This window comes from Phoxinus phoxinus (genome assembly GCF_949152265.1).
Source record: "Phoxinus phoxinus genome assembly, chromosome: 7".
Lineage (NCBI taxonomy): Eukaryota > Metazoa > Chordata > Actinopteri > Cypriniformes > Leuciscidae > Phoxinus > Phoxinus phoxinus.
The window spans coordinates 39,407,236-39,420,845 of NC_136882.1; the positions used below are offsets into that span (position 1 = coordinate 39,407,236).

Below are 13,610 nucleotides of genomic sequence, written 5' to 3' on the forward strand. Positions count from 1 at the left end.
CTGAGCTCGATTGCTGATGTCTGATGAGGTAAAACACTCCCCCCTCATTAGCATACGGACAAAGAAATGTGAAAATAAATAAATGTGGAAATTAATATGTAGACATAAATACATACACAGAATGTGGAAATAAATAAATGTACAATTATACATAAATAAGGAAATAAAAGTATAAAGACTCATACATTTCTCTGTATATTTATTTACGTATACACGTTTTTTTTCTTTCTTTTTTTTGTTTTTTATTTATGCATTTATTTCTTAATTATTTTGGCAGCTTTGGAATTCCATACATTTCAGGTCCACAACACCCCTTCCAATCCAATCGAAATTTAATTTGGATTGATTGAGGTGATTACGTGCTTTTCAATCCGATTATTAACTGATTATTTAAAATCATGAGTGTAGTCTCATTCACAAACAAATACAAAAAGTGTAACTGAAGCCACTTGAAGCTTAAACATGTCAGTGAACTTTTAAGGAACGGGAATTAAAGGTGCAGTAAGCGATTTCTGAGAAACGCTGTTGATATTTGAAATCACCACAACAAACACACCCCTACCCAAAAGGACCACGCCCCTATCTTGATAGCTCCGCCCCCAAATTCACAAACACTCTAATGGTGCGTTCACACCGGACGCAAATAGCGCGTCAGGCCCGAGTGATTTCAATGTTAGGTCAATGCGAAGACGCGTTACGCGCGTAAAAAATCCTGCGGCGCGAATGAGGCGTAGAGTGCAGCGCGGTAGACGCGAATACGCCTCAAGTTCGCGCGAATTGAGCGTCTGGCACGTTACGCGCGAATGATTTTATAGTGCTTTTTGTGCTTTGACGCGAATTCGCGTCTGCCGCCTGAGTTGAAAAAAAGGAACTTCTGCGTCAATTCGCGCCGCGTTAACCAATCAGGAGCCTGCTTGTTCACGTGGCATAAAGTGACATAGGATTATGATCGCACATCTTGTAAAAAGATGGCCGCCAACAGGTTTCGAAACAATCGTCAACAAGCGTCAATTTTGCTTCAAACTTATGTTTTTACACGCATCAATTTCGCTCTTGACGCGCGAATGGACACAAAGTGGTCAAGCGTATAACTAGACACGGCAGGCGCGAATTTGACGCACTATTCGCGTCCGGTGTGAACGCACAGTAATGCAACACAGGCACCAACCCCCCTCCCCTAATGTGTGGACACGGCTGATTGGGTACAACTAAGTGTGTTTTAGCACTTTTTTTAGGACTTTTAGCACACACACTTTAGATCCAATTTTAAAGTTTCTCAGAAATTGCTCACTGCACCTTTAAGTGGATTGGGATTGAAAACCAAAATAGTTTGGATTCTAGTCCTAGAACGTGATCGAATCTCACAGAAAGATCTCTGCAGAAGTTCTGCACATCATTAAATATTGTGGCTATTAACCACATATTTACCACATTTATCATGTTTAGATTGATTAGGCTTTTGCCCTGAACATCAATAGAGACCGGTTCTGCTCAGTTCTTTCGTCAAGTCCCGTATGCACAGATAAACATCCATGGCAAGACTCTCGCTCTTATCAAATTAAAAACAAAAAGTGTAACTGAAGCCACGTGAAGCTTAAACATGTCAGTGAACTTTTAAGGAACGGGAATTAAAGGTGCAGTAAGCGATTTCTGAGAAACGCTGTTGATATTTGAAATCACCACAACAAACACGCCCCTATCTTGATAGCTCCGCCCCTAAATTCACAAACACACTAATGCAACAGACACCAACACCCCCCCCCCCCCTCCCCTAATGTGTGGACACGCCCCTTACAGCTGATTGGGTACAACTAAGTGTGTTTTAGCACTTTTTTTAGGACTTTTAGCACACACACTTTAGATCCAATTTTAAAGTTTTTCAGAAATTGCTCACTGCACCTTTAAGTGGATTGGGATTGAAAACCAGAATAGTTCGGATTCTAGTCCTAGAACGTGATCGAATCTCACAGAAAGATCTCTGCAGAAGTTCTGCACATCATTAAATATTGTGGCTATTAACCACATATTAACCACATTTATCATGTTTAGATTGATTAGGCTTTTGCCCTGAACATCAAGAGACCGGTTCTGCTCAGTTCTTTCGTCAAGTCCCGTATGCACAGATGAACATCGATGGCAAGACTCTCGCTCTAATCGAATCACGACCCGTCTGCTTGTTCCTGCTCTCCAAGTTTTCCGCACGCTCACTCCTGGAAGTGCCACATCTCTTGTCCCGAGTCTTGTAATTGGAAATTTCAAATCTTCCTCAGCAAGGCTGGAGTAACAAACCAATTTCCCCGCCGAACGCCGAGAAGAGTCGCTCAAGACATGCCGTCGACAACTGACTATCTAAATGCAAATGTAGATGATTATTTCAAGAGCCGACACCAAATGAGGTTATTCCCTTCACTACGGGCCACGTCACACTTCAAACTGGCTTGTTTGAAATTCCCCTGAAGACACGGAAGTGACCACGATCCCGGGAAACAATTCTGAGACAGTCCAGCGCCGATCTCTTCCACGTCAGTCTGAGGTTATGTCCCAGACAAGCAATGAGGGAAAATTATTATTATTTTTATTTTTTACCCTCTGGTGCTCTTCGCGTATTCGTCTGTCAAAAAATACAGATTTTTTTTTTGTGTGTCAATTAAATGAATGTACTATATTTTAGTTTATAAAATGGTTAGTTCCAATCCTTGATTCTGATTGGTCAATAGCTGTGTTTTATTCACGATAAGTGAGATATTTCAAGCCTTTATTTGTTATAATTTTGATGATTATGGCTTACAGCTTATGAAAATTAGAATATTTTGAAGAGGTTTATATAAGCTGTAAGCCATAATCATCAAAATTATAACTAATAAAGGCTTGAAATATCTCACTTTGCATGTAATGAGTCTATATAATATATTAGATCCGATGCAGCCCAAGTTTTGTCTTGCTAGCGTGTGTGGAAACATTGAAACCATACTGTATATGCAAATAATAATGTGCGGAAGGAGGACCATACACACATATTCAAATGTCTTTGTGTCAGTTTATCGTTTAAAATGCCCATGTCGTGTGCGTATCCTGGTGTTGTAATATTAAAAAGCATAAAAGAACATTTTCGTCAGGACAGAAATTTGCGTGACCTTTTCAACGTAATTGTGTATTACGTGACGTCACGAACGCGCATCACAGAACAGAGCAAGGCGAGCGCTTGTGCTTATAAAACTTAAACTTTTTTATTTATGTGTGAAATGACGATGGTTTCGCTAGATAAGACCCGTATTCATCGTCTGGTGTCGTTTAAAGCCCGTTGAAGCGGCGCTGACACTGTCATCTGGACCTTGACCCGTTTGGGGCCCATTGACGTCCATTATATGGAGAAATGTGTTCATCAAAAACCTTCATTTCTTTTCCACTGAAGAAAGAAAGACATGGACATCTTGATGACATCGGGGTGAGTAAACTATCAGCAAAAGTGTTTTTTTAAAGTGAACTAATCCTTTAAGCCGGGGAATTTTGGAAATAACGTGGCATTTTTCTGTAAAATAAGACGAGAGCTTTTAAGAATACTAATGCAATGGCATGAACAGATATATAAATAATAAGGCTAGCTAAACAACTGGAATGATCTTCAAAACATATTGCAGGAGAAAAACAGCCACAGCTATCATCTGCCTTATGTGCTAAATAAAGTTATGCTAGCTTACTTAGCATCTAACTTATCATCTTGCTATCTATATCTATATATAATATTCTTCTTAAAGTAAGAAAACTTACTTCACTTTGTTTAGTCCACAGGCTCAAATGTGTGCCTTCAATAGTCTTGTGCTTTGGGCTTCTGTACATGTGAGGAATGGCATGGATATTCAAGTGTATTTGAACGACATCTGTTTGTTTTAGTCAAGATTATGCTAAAATATACTTTCTTCAACTATATTTAAGTTCCCTATGAAGAGCCAACCCTCAATTTTAAAAAATCCCAGTTTATTCCCATAAATTCCTGTTAATTCCCTTAAATTCCCATTAATTCCCATGGAAAGTTTCCATCTTTGAAAATTCCCAGAATTTTGCAACCCTAGTTATAATCCATTCATTCACTTTTTGAGCATAAACCTGAAATTGAAATGTCCAACTTTAACTCTCATAAATCTTGAATGCTTTGGGTCACAGACTGAAGACTCTTTTTAAAGTAAATAATTTTTTTTTTTTAAATGATAGAATTTAACGTTTGTTGTTATTCTTATTCAAAGTCATAAGTCTAAAGTTTTGTTCCAAATTTGAGGTTGATCTAAAAAATGAGATATCAACCTCAAAAAAAGCTTTCAGTAAGAGTGTTTGGGCGCAGTACCAAACGCTTCCACTAGATGTGACTATTCTTCTCAGGACTAGGGCTGTAACGATTAATCGCGATTAATCGAAAACCAAAATAAAAGTTTGTGTTTACATAATAAATGTGTGTGTATTGTGTATAATTATTTTGTATATATAAATACACACACATGCATGTATATATTTAATAAAAATGTGTTATTTATATATAAAATAGTTCTATTTATATATAATATAAATCATATAAAAATATATATGCAGTATATAAATGGAAATATTTCTCAAATAAATACATGCATGTGTGTGTATTAATATATACAAAATAATTATACACAATACACAGACATATATTATGTAAACACAAACTTTTATTTTGGATTTCGATTAATCGCGATTAATCACGATTAATCGTTACAGCCCTACTCAGGACCATTTATGAATCATGTCCATAATTTTTTTTGTGTTCACAATAGCAAGTTTACCACGTTTTGTACCATTCCAGTGAAATACATTTTTTTTAAATAAAAAATAACCGAAGAGTCTGAACTTTTATCACAAAACACAAGAATTTGCAGAAAAATACACGTTTATTTGGTTAAAACATCACCCAAAAAATAACACTGTTTAAATACATGTAACATACGAGTATAAAATGTGGAAAATAAATGGAAGAAGGTAAACACTTGTGGTAAATTTACTATAATATTTCTGATGAATGTTTTTCAGCCCTCCTCAACCATAAAAACACAAGTCCAGTAAATGCTTACCAGTAAAAAATAGTAGATTAGAGTAACATTTGTTCAAAAAGAGCATTTTCTCTTATAAACCATCTACATTGTGCTCATAAGAAATGATTTCCATTATTTGTAGGCACAGAAAGTGAAGCTGTGACGTGTGCTGTGAGGATCTCCGTGGTACAGTACCGTCAACACGATATATGCTGGTGTGTCAGTATCTCCATCTGCTACATCACTAACATACAACTGGAATCAATGTACATTTATAAAATGGTAAAACACTGATGTGCGTAAACATGCCGGTTATGATGATCTTCACATGAATCCAGAGCTGAGGAAGAAAAAACATGAGAATGTGATTATCTGCATCCACACAATGAGGAAACACCCACCAGTTTATTATTAGTTAGTTACATTATTCCCCAGTTTATATCATAGCTAAATATCTAAAATTCACTATTTTGACAGTCAATATGGACACAACTATTTTTTTCACTGGTCAATTTTGAGATTTTGGCATATTTGTCTTCAATAACATGTCTTCTTTCAGACTTGTGGTGAAAAAAAGTCTGAAATACACATTTAGGTCTTTATTTTACTACACTTTGTCTGTTTTGCATCTGTAGATTTATCATAAATTCAACAAAAGTTGGCGTTATAAATCATCCGCGTTCACTGTCTGCTCCCCGTCATCACACACAGTTAGAAAGCTCTCTCTCTCCTGTACAATGCTGTCGGATCCAAATACGGTCATTTCCTTTTAATCAGCAACCAATCGTGAAAGTACAATGGGCATTTAACTCTAAAAGTGAAATCTCATTGGCTGATGTCAATTTCTGACACCGTGATTGGTTCAGATGCATCATGTGACGTGCTCTGACACTCAGATGTGTGTTTTTGACTGTTTTTCTGCTCAGTTGAAGGCCATAAATGCTGTGTTTATAAGTTTTGATGTGATTTAGGTGGTTTGTATTGTTGTTGCTAATGATCTGATGAGATATTGTGTCAGTAAATAGTTGTTTCCACTAAAAAAAGTATGAATTTTTACATTACAAATCTTTAAATGCCTTTTTCTCAAAATGAGTTTTTTGTCATTCTCCATCTCCAGTATAAATATCTCAGCCTATGTCAAGTCAAGTCATCTTCATTTATATAGCGCTTTTAACAATGTAGATTGTTTCAAAGCTGCTTTACATAGATAAACGTATAATTTAAGGTAACAGATTGTTTTGGCTTTATAGCGGTTCTTGAATATGTACACCAAACTGTCCAGTTATACACTTAGCAGTATTCTGAAGATATTTTCAGAGGGATTTGTTAACAAATCATTCCTGGCACCTGGCTTTATCATATGTTCAGATCTATCTACCGAAAATATATGCAAAATTGCGCATATTTAATGAGATAATGCCTAATTTGCAAATCAAACATACAAATTTCAAAAACTTGTAATACATTTTTTATATACTTGCGTAAGTAATCAACTGAGGAAGTTTCATGCTGATATCTATTATTTTTAAATTTTACCCTATTCACCTGTAGTGTTAGCCTGGTAATACCAGACTCTGCTCCTTCACTTTGCTTCGTAGACAGAGTCTGGAATGGCATAATAGAGAAGTGTTTTCTCTCTCGCTAGGGGGCGATTGTCTGAAGTTTAAAATCATTGGTTACCCGTAAGCCAATCAGATAAGTTCAGTTAGGACGTATGTTATGCGCCTGTACAGCCGCATCGAACCACAGACATCATGCATCGAACTCAAATCTATGATCGAACTTACACTGTAAACACATGATGATGCGAGCGAAATACCGGAGTGAACATGGCTGTAAACGACTTTTGCAGATTATGCGTCGTTAATCTACGCATCCACGGTACAATCACGGCCTCTAAACTTATTTTTGACTGAGTGAAACAAGAAAATATTTGTAGCCAACTCTCAAATTTAGGATTAGATCTTTTAAACACAGCCAGTGCCGCTGCTCGCCATTTCGGTGCCCTAAGCATAATTCCTTTATGATGCCCTCTCCCCCGAGAAGCTTCATGAGGCACACGCGCCTCTCTTGCTCTCTCTGCCGTGCACGCGCTGCGCGGTTTGGAGCACAGTCTCTGTCTCGCGGGCGCGCTCGCTCTAGATTCCGGAGATTTTAACTAATTCGCGGGCGTCAGTGAGCCGCTATCAATAGGGATGTTCGCCGTGACGTCACGACGCGCTCTGGTTGGCAGAAGAAAAGTAATGACCGCTTAAAGCGCAGCGCAAACACAGAAGAAAAATGGTTGTATCGTGCTTTGTGATCGGCTGTGTTAACAGGTTCGATAAGAGTAATAACCCCAAGAGCTTCTACCGCGCACCTAAACAGCCTGAATCAAGAAAGAAAGCTTTGAATTTATGCAATTAGGCGTCTATACCCAGCGGAAAACAATGGGAGCCAGCGGACCACGATCGCGCCTGCTACCTACATTTTGCGTTAAAAATTAAAACTAATTTTGTAAATAAATGTTACTAGTAGGTTCTATCGCATTGATGGGTTAATTAATGAATGAATAACTGTACAAAATACCGCGGAAGACGTGTCAAAGTGTTTGTTTACATAACTTTTTGTGCATGCTGTGACTGAGCAATGGAAGTATAATAACACTGACATACCCTTATAAATTAAGGGCAAATTATTGTATTTTCATTCATACATTTTACTTATATGTTAACCAATGTTATATATCAGAGGTAAGATAATTTTGATTCAAAATATAGCCCATGGATAAATTACACCTGTATTTTTACTCTAGTTGTAACATATTTACCAGTTATCCTTAGTTACAACAAGTAATATTCGTAATTATTACTTAATTTATAGGCATCCAAAGATTTGTACGCCTTCATCGACTCTCTGGTAAACATAGATGGCGTGTCGATGAGATACAGATAGATGTCGCCGAATGTCAAATCTGGCCATGTGTCCGGGCTTTTGCTCCAATTCTCACTCAGGTGATATTGATCAGGCAGAGAACATGAACCCTGGTTATATAAAAGCTTAACCTTATATCTCTTTTTTGGTTCTTCGGACAAATAATTAGCATATGCTGACAAAACACAGGTAGACTGCTGCGAGTCTGCGACATGTTTTGGTTCTTTCTGCCAACCAGTTCGCGACCACGCCCATATCGTGACGTCACATTTGACTCCGGCGAACATCCCTATATGCGGGAGACTCCCGGAACGCTATTTTTTTGGTGCCTCCTCAGCTCTTGGTTCCCTACGCACAGCGCGTGGTGGGAGCAGCGGCACTGGTTCTCCATAACAGAGCGAATTGCATCCCGTGTCTCGTTTCGGTTTTCGATTTCTCTAACCTACAATGTAAACTCGGCGCTTAGCGTCTACGTCACGGCTCTCAGCCCGCCCTCTGTTCGTTGATTGGCCCGGCCGTCCAAAGGCCGGTGGAAAACTGAAAGATAGGCCGCTATCTCAGACTGAATACAGGAGCGAAATGAAATTAGCGGAAGTAGGGAGTCTGACGTAGTTAGGCTACTGTAGTGTCACCACAAGTCTGAAATAAGACATGTTATTGAAGACAAATAGCCCAAAATCTCAAAATTGACCAGTGAAAAAAAAACTGTTTTTGCCTGCCGTGTCTCTCCTTAAACACCTCGTACGAACCCTGGAGGACTTATACAGGGTTCGTGCAGGTTTCAGTAAGTCAAATTTAAGACCTTTTTAAGACATTTTAAGACCATAAAGATTTAAATTTAAGACCTACATGACGCATTAACCAGCAAATAACAAATACAATTAGCATCAATATGCACTTTTTGTTTACATAAACATTAACATAATAACGTAAAAAATGATGGCTAGATTTTAAAAGAGTGTCTTGCAACATGTTATCTACTAATGTACAAGTTCAAATAACGTTTTGACAAAAAAGGTTTTATAAAAAGATAAACCTCACGTATTTCAGCCTTTAAATAATCTTTTATAGAATTAATGTGTCAAAAAAATATAAATGACTGACATTTACAATGCAGATTAGCTTATCTTTTATTATTAATAGAAAGATTTGGTCCGATTTTCCCGTTGCGTCTGTCGTTGCTATGCAACCATGCACTGCGCTCTCCACAACGACAGTAGCTAGCTAATGGATTTCCACTGATAAACGCTTGCTGAAGCCATTATTTATTTACGGAGAAGAGAAAAACACCTGCAGTGTTTGGGTCACGGTGCACCCCCATCCTTCATATTGACTGAGCTTTCAATGTTGTTACGGAAAGGGTGAAGCGGATTGGTTGGTTCTTGTCACATGACCTGCGGTGCGCTTGCAGAATTCTGAAAACTTGAGCTTTTTTTTTTTTATCTCGCTCCGCCTGGAAAAAACGGCCGCATTGCTTCTAATATGAGTGCGCTTGGCGCGCGCCTATATTTGAAATAACGAACTTGAGTGCGCAAAAGACGCAATATGTGAACGGCCTCTTGGCGAGCTACCGCCAATCAGGGCACGAGCTGCTGGAGCTTGCGAGCGCCGTATCAGACACCCCTGCTACAGCTCCGCTTTGAAGGCTACGGCTCGATACTTTTTTGCTACTTTGTAATAACTTTCTGTGGCCAGCATTTCAGGAAATGAACGAGGGTAAAACTTTTTTAAGACCTGACTAAATAAAATTTAAGACCTCGGCTGAAAATCTGGCCATTTTTAAGACGTTTTAAGGCCTTAAATTTAAAGTTCAGAATTTTAGACTTTTTAAGACTTTTTAAGACCCCGCGGGAACCCTGCTTATAGGTGGATCTTCAAACCTGCTTCTGCAACTGCGTTCGAAGCGCTCTGGTGTATACTCACTTCTTGCGGTCTTTGTCCTTCTTGTTGTTGGTGCTGGCGTTGAAGGCCTGGGCCTGCAGGAGCTCGGTGGCGGCCCTGCGTTTGCTGAAGGCGCTCATCTCCTCCTCCAGACTCCTGCGCTTCTCCTCCAGCTTGCTCTTCTCATCCGCATGCAGGCGCTTCAGCTGCTCGAACTTACCCTGCAACTGCACGGCCACAGCGTTAGCGACCGAACCAACGGTGAACTAGTGAATGCTAGCTCATCAATGACACTATTTTAGAAACGGTTTCTATTTTTCTGCGCCGTCGCGCTGGCACAACAAACACAAAGTGTGGCAATGATAATCTCAGGCACTGTTTATGTGCTTTATTTAATGTTAAAAGCGTGTCATGTGACTTTGAATATCATTTAGTGCTCCAGATTTGTAGCTGTAAAAGCAACACTGGAGAATTCACATCAGATCTTGAAATTAAACAAATAGAAAATAGAACGTTCAAACTGTGAACAAACAAGTGTATTCTTTGACAGATTGTGTTAGTAACTCAGTAGCCTATGTATTTTAATAATGTTTAAATGGTGTAATATTTGTGAATTTGAATATTTACTTATCCATTTTCTTGCGAGTGCCGTCAGGATTACTCTCTGCACTCGCCGCGAGACTCCGCCCACACGCTGCTCTGATTGGCTGTGCACTCGCCGCGAGACTCCGTCCACACGCTGCTCTGATTTGCTGTGCACTCGCCGCGAGACTCCGCCCACACGCTGTTCTGATTGGCTGTGCACTCGCCGCGAGACTCCGCCCACACGCTGCTCTGATTGGCTGTGCACTCGCCGCGAGACTCCGCCCACACGCTGTTCTAATTGGCTGTGCACTCGCCGTGAGACTCCGCCCAAATGCTGTTCTGATTGGCTGTGCACTCGTCGCGAGACTCCGCCCACACGCTGCTCTGATTGGCTGTGCACTCGCCGCGAGACTCCGCCCACACGCTGCTCTGATTGGCAGTGCACTCGTCGCGAGACTCCGCCCACAAGCTGTTCTGATTGGCTGTGCACTCGCCACGAGACTCCGCCCAAACACTGTTCTGATTGGCTGTGCACTCGCCACGAGACTCCGCCCACACGCTGCTCTGATTGGCTGTGCACTCGCCACGAGACTCCGCCCAAACACTGTTCTGATTGGCTGTGCACTCGCCACGAGACTCCGCCCACACGGTGCTCCGATTGGCTGTGCACTCGCCACGAGACTCCGCCCACACGGTGCTCTGATCGGCAGTGGGTTTTGATTGATTTTTACGCATCTCGCAGTCGCGTCGCGTCTAGTGTTGACCGACAAATTATTTGTCGCTGGAATCTTAATGCATCGCGTCTGGTTAGGACACGGTGTTATGGTGAATTTTATTTTGGCAGAAAATTTTAAATTAGCCCATGATTTACTCACCCTGAAGCCAGGTGGTGTATATGACATTCTTCTTTCAGACGAACACAATCGGAGTTATATTAAAATAAATTCCTGGCTCTTTCATTATCCAAGCTTTATAGCGCCAGTGAATGGCCGTATGTCTTTGGAGGTCCATAAAAGTGCATCCATTCATGATTAAAGCACTCCACACGGCTCTCCGCGGGTTAATAAAGGCCTTCTGAAGTGAAGCGATGCGTTCGTGTAAAAAAAATATCCATATTCAAAACTAAAATAACTAGCTTCCGGCAGACGGCTGGAACTTTTAAATATAACTCCGATTGTGTTCGTCTGAAAGAAGCATGTCATAGGGTGAGTAAGTCATGTTCTGATTAAAATTTTTGGGTGAACTATCCCTTTCCCAACGGGGAACTCCCGTTGTAGCCGGGAAAAGGTAAATAGAAGTGTGTGCAGGTGGAGGAGCGTCGTGTGTGTGAAGAGTGTGTGGAGGAGCGTCGTGTGTGTGAAGAGTGATGATCGGAGTTGCTCACAAATGAAGAAGAAATGGTTCGTAACGTAACTATGGAGAATATAGAAGATTTTGAACACATGGAAGTGGCTTTTGAGTTTGATGGTCGTCCTTATTTATTCGAACCCGAGTATACAGACGAAGAACTAGCCTCACACTCTTCACACACACGACGCTCCTCCACCTGCACACACTTCTATTTACCTTTTCCGGCTACAACGGGAGTTCCCACGGGACTTCAGCGCGAGACTACAGCTAGCCGTCTCTAAAACACTATTTAGCCATTGTTTAAATTCACCTAAGTTGCTAAACGCATCTTGTTGTCATGTAAGGACCCTGTTCATGTTGGACAGACATTTTAATTGCATTTTGTTGAAAACAGATTTATAAACTGTTCTCATTATGAATTATGATGGTTGGCGTATAGGGATACACTGAAATGACGATCGCATTTTTCATTGACGATCACACGTTGATCTGATTGGTTACAAGGTAGTGTGTGACGTCAGAAACACCAGCGATTTCAAACCGTGTTTTTGAGACTGTCTTTGGTTCACTGCAGTTTTAAGCAGAAAATACTCAGCAATGCTGTCGACTTATGAACTTACACATGGTGTGTGTTAAATGTTAAAGCAGATTAAAAACACCACATAGACACATAAACAACATTAACTTTAACAATAACCCGGCTGCGCAGCATCAGTCATGATGAATGTCGTACCTCTCTCTCTGCGTCCTTCAGCTCGGCCTCTTTCTCTTTCACTCTCTGGACGAACGTCTGCCGCATTTCTTCCTCTCGTCTCTGCAACTCGCCCAGAAACTCCTGCCGCTTCGCCTCGTACGTCTGCTGAAGACTGAAGAGGAAAAACTACTTCAGTGCAAAGTGCTTTATTCACAGAATATCAGCAGCAGTGTCTTTTAAACCTCACGACATGTGACGCTGGACCACAAACCCAGTCTGGAGCCGCACGGGTATATCTGTGGCAATAGCCAACTATACATTGTATGGGTCAAAATTATTCATTTTTCTTTTATGCCAAAAATCATGAGGATATTAAGATCATGTTGCATGAAGATATTTAGTAAATTTCCTACCGTAAATATATAAAACATGTATTTTTGTGAGTGAATGCAGCACAATCGTGAACATAAATGCACAACTTTAAAGGAGATTTTCTCAATGTTTACATTTTTTTGCACGATTTTCAATATTTAAAATATTGTCCTATCCTAACAAACCACACATCAATGGAAATATTATTTATTCAGCTTTCAGATGATGTATACAACTTAATTTCAGGGTTAGTAAAATTGACCCATGTGACTGGTTTTGTGGTCGATGGTCACTTTAGATTATATTTCAGTGAACCATCACAATTCAAATGCATCTCAATGATCTGTTGTTGTTAATATCATAAATCTGTAATAAAACAAGTGAATCTGGGTCGGATACACCCGTGTTCATTCAGTCGCATCATTAAACATTAAACTGTGTTGTCAATCAGCTCCTCTCCACTTACGTTTTTGAGACCTGTACGAATTAAATGAATACCGTCTGTCCATGCAGGACAAACTTGTACAATCTCTAAATAAGTCATGCATCTCAGACTCTTTATGTACTAATACATCAATACATTTCAATTAAAGATATTGGAATTTGCAAGTCAAGTCAGCTTTATTTCCATAGCACTTTATACAATAGAAATTGTTTCAAAATTCATCAAATATGAGACAAATTAAATTTATTCTGTAAAGCGGCTCTTGTCATTATTCAGATCAGTTCAGTTTAATTAAAGGCAATACAAAGAATAGTGTGCTGAT

General features: G+C 39.8%; 1 protein-coding gene across 1 annotated transcript in view; it reads right to left on the reverse strand.

The window, feature by feature from the left end:
* Positions 1–4,667: 4,667 nt before the first annotated feature.
* Positions 4,668–13,610, reverse strand: part of septin10 (septin 10) — a 28,708-nt gene continuing 19,765 nt past the window's right edge. Inside the window, exons 8-10 of the mRNA XM_079619679.1 lie at positions 12,511–12,643; positions 9,885–10,069; positions 4,668–5,388 (exon numbers count right to left, since the gene is read on the reverse strand). Coding sequence (XP_079475805.1) covers positions 5,373–5,388; positions 9,885–10,069; positions 12,511–12,643 — 334 coding nt within the window. The 3' untranslated portion in view covers positions 4,668–5,372. The remainder of the gene's footprint in view (positions 5,389–9,884; positions 10,070–12,510; positions 12,644–13,610) is intronic.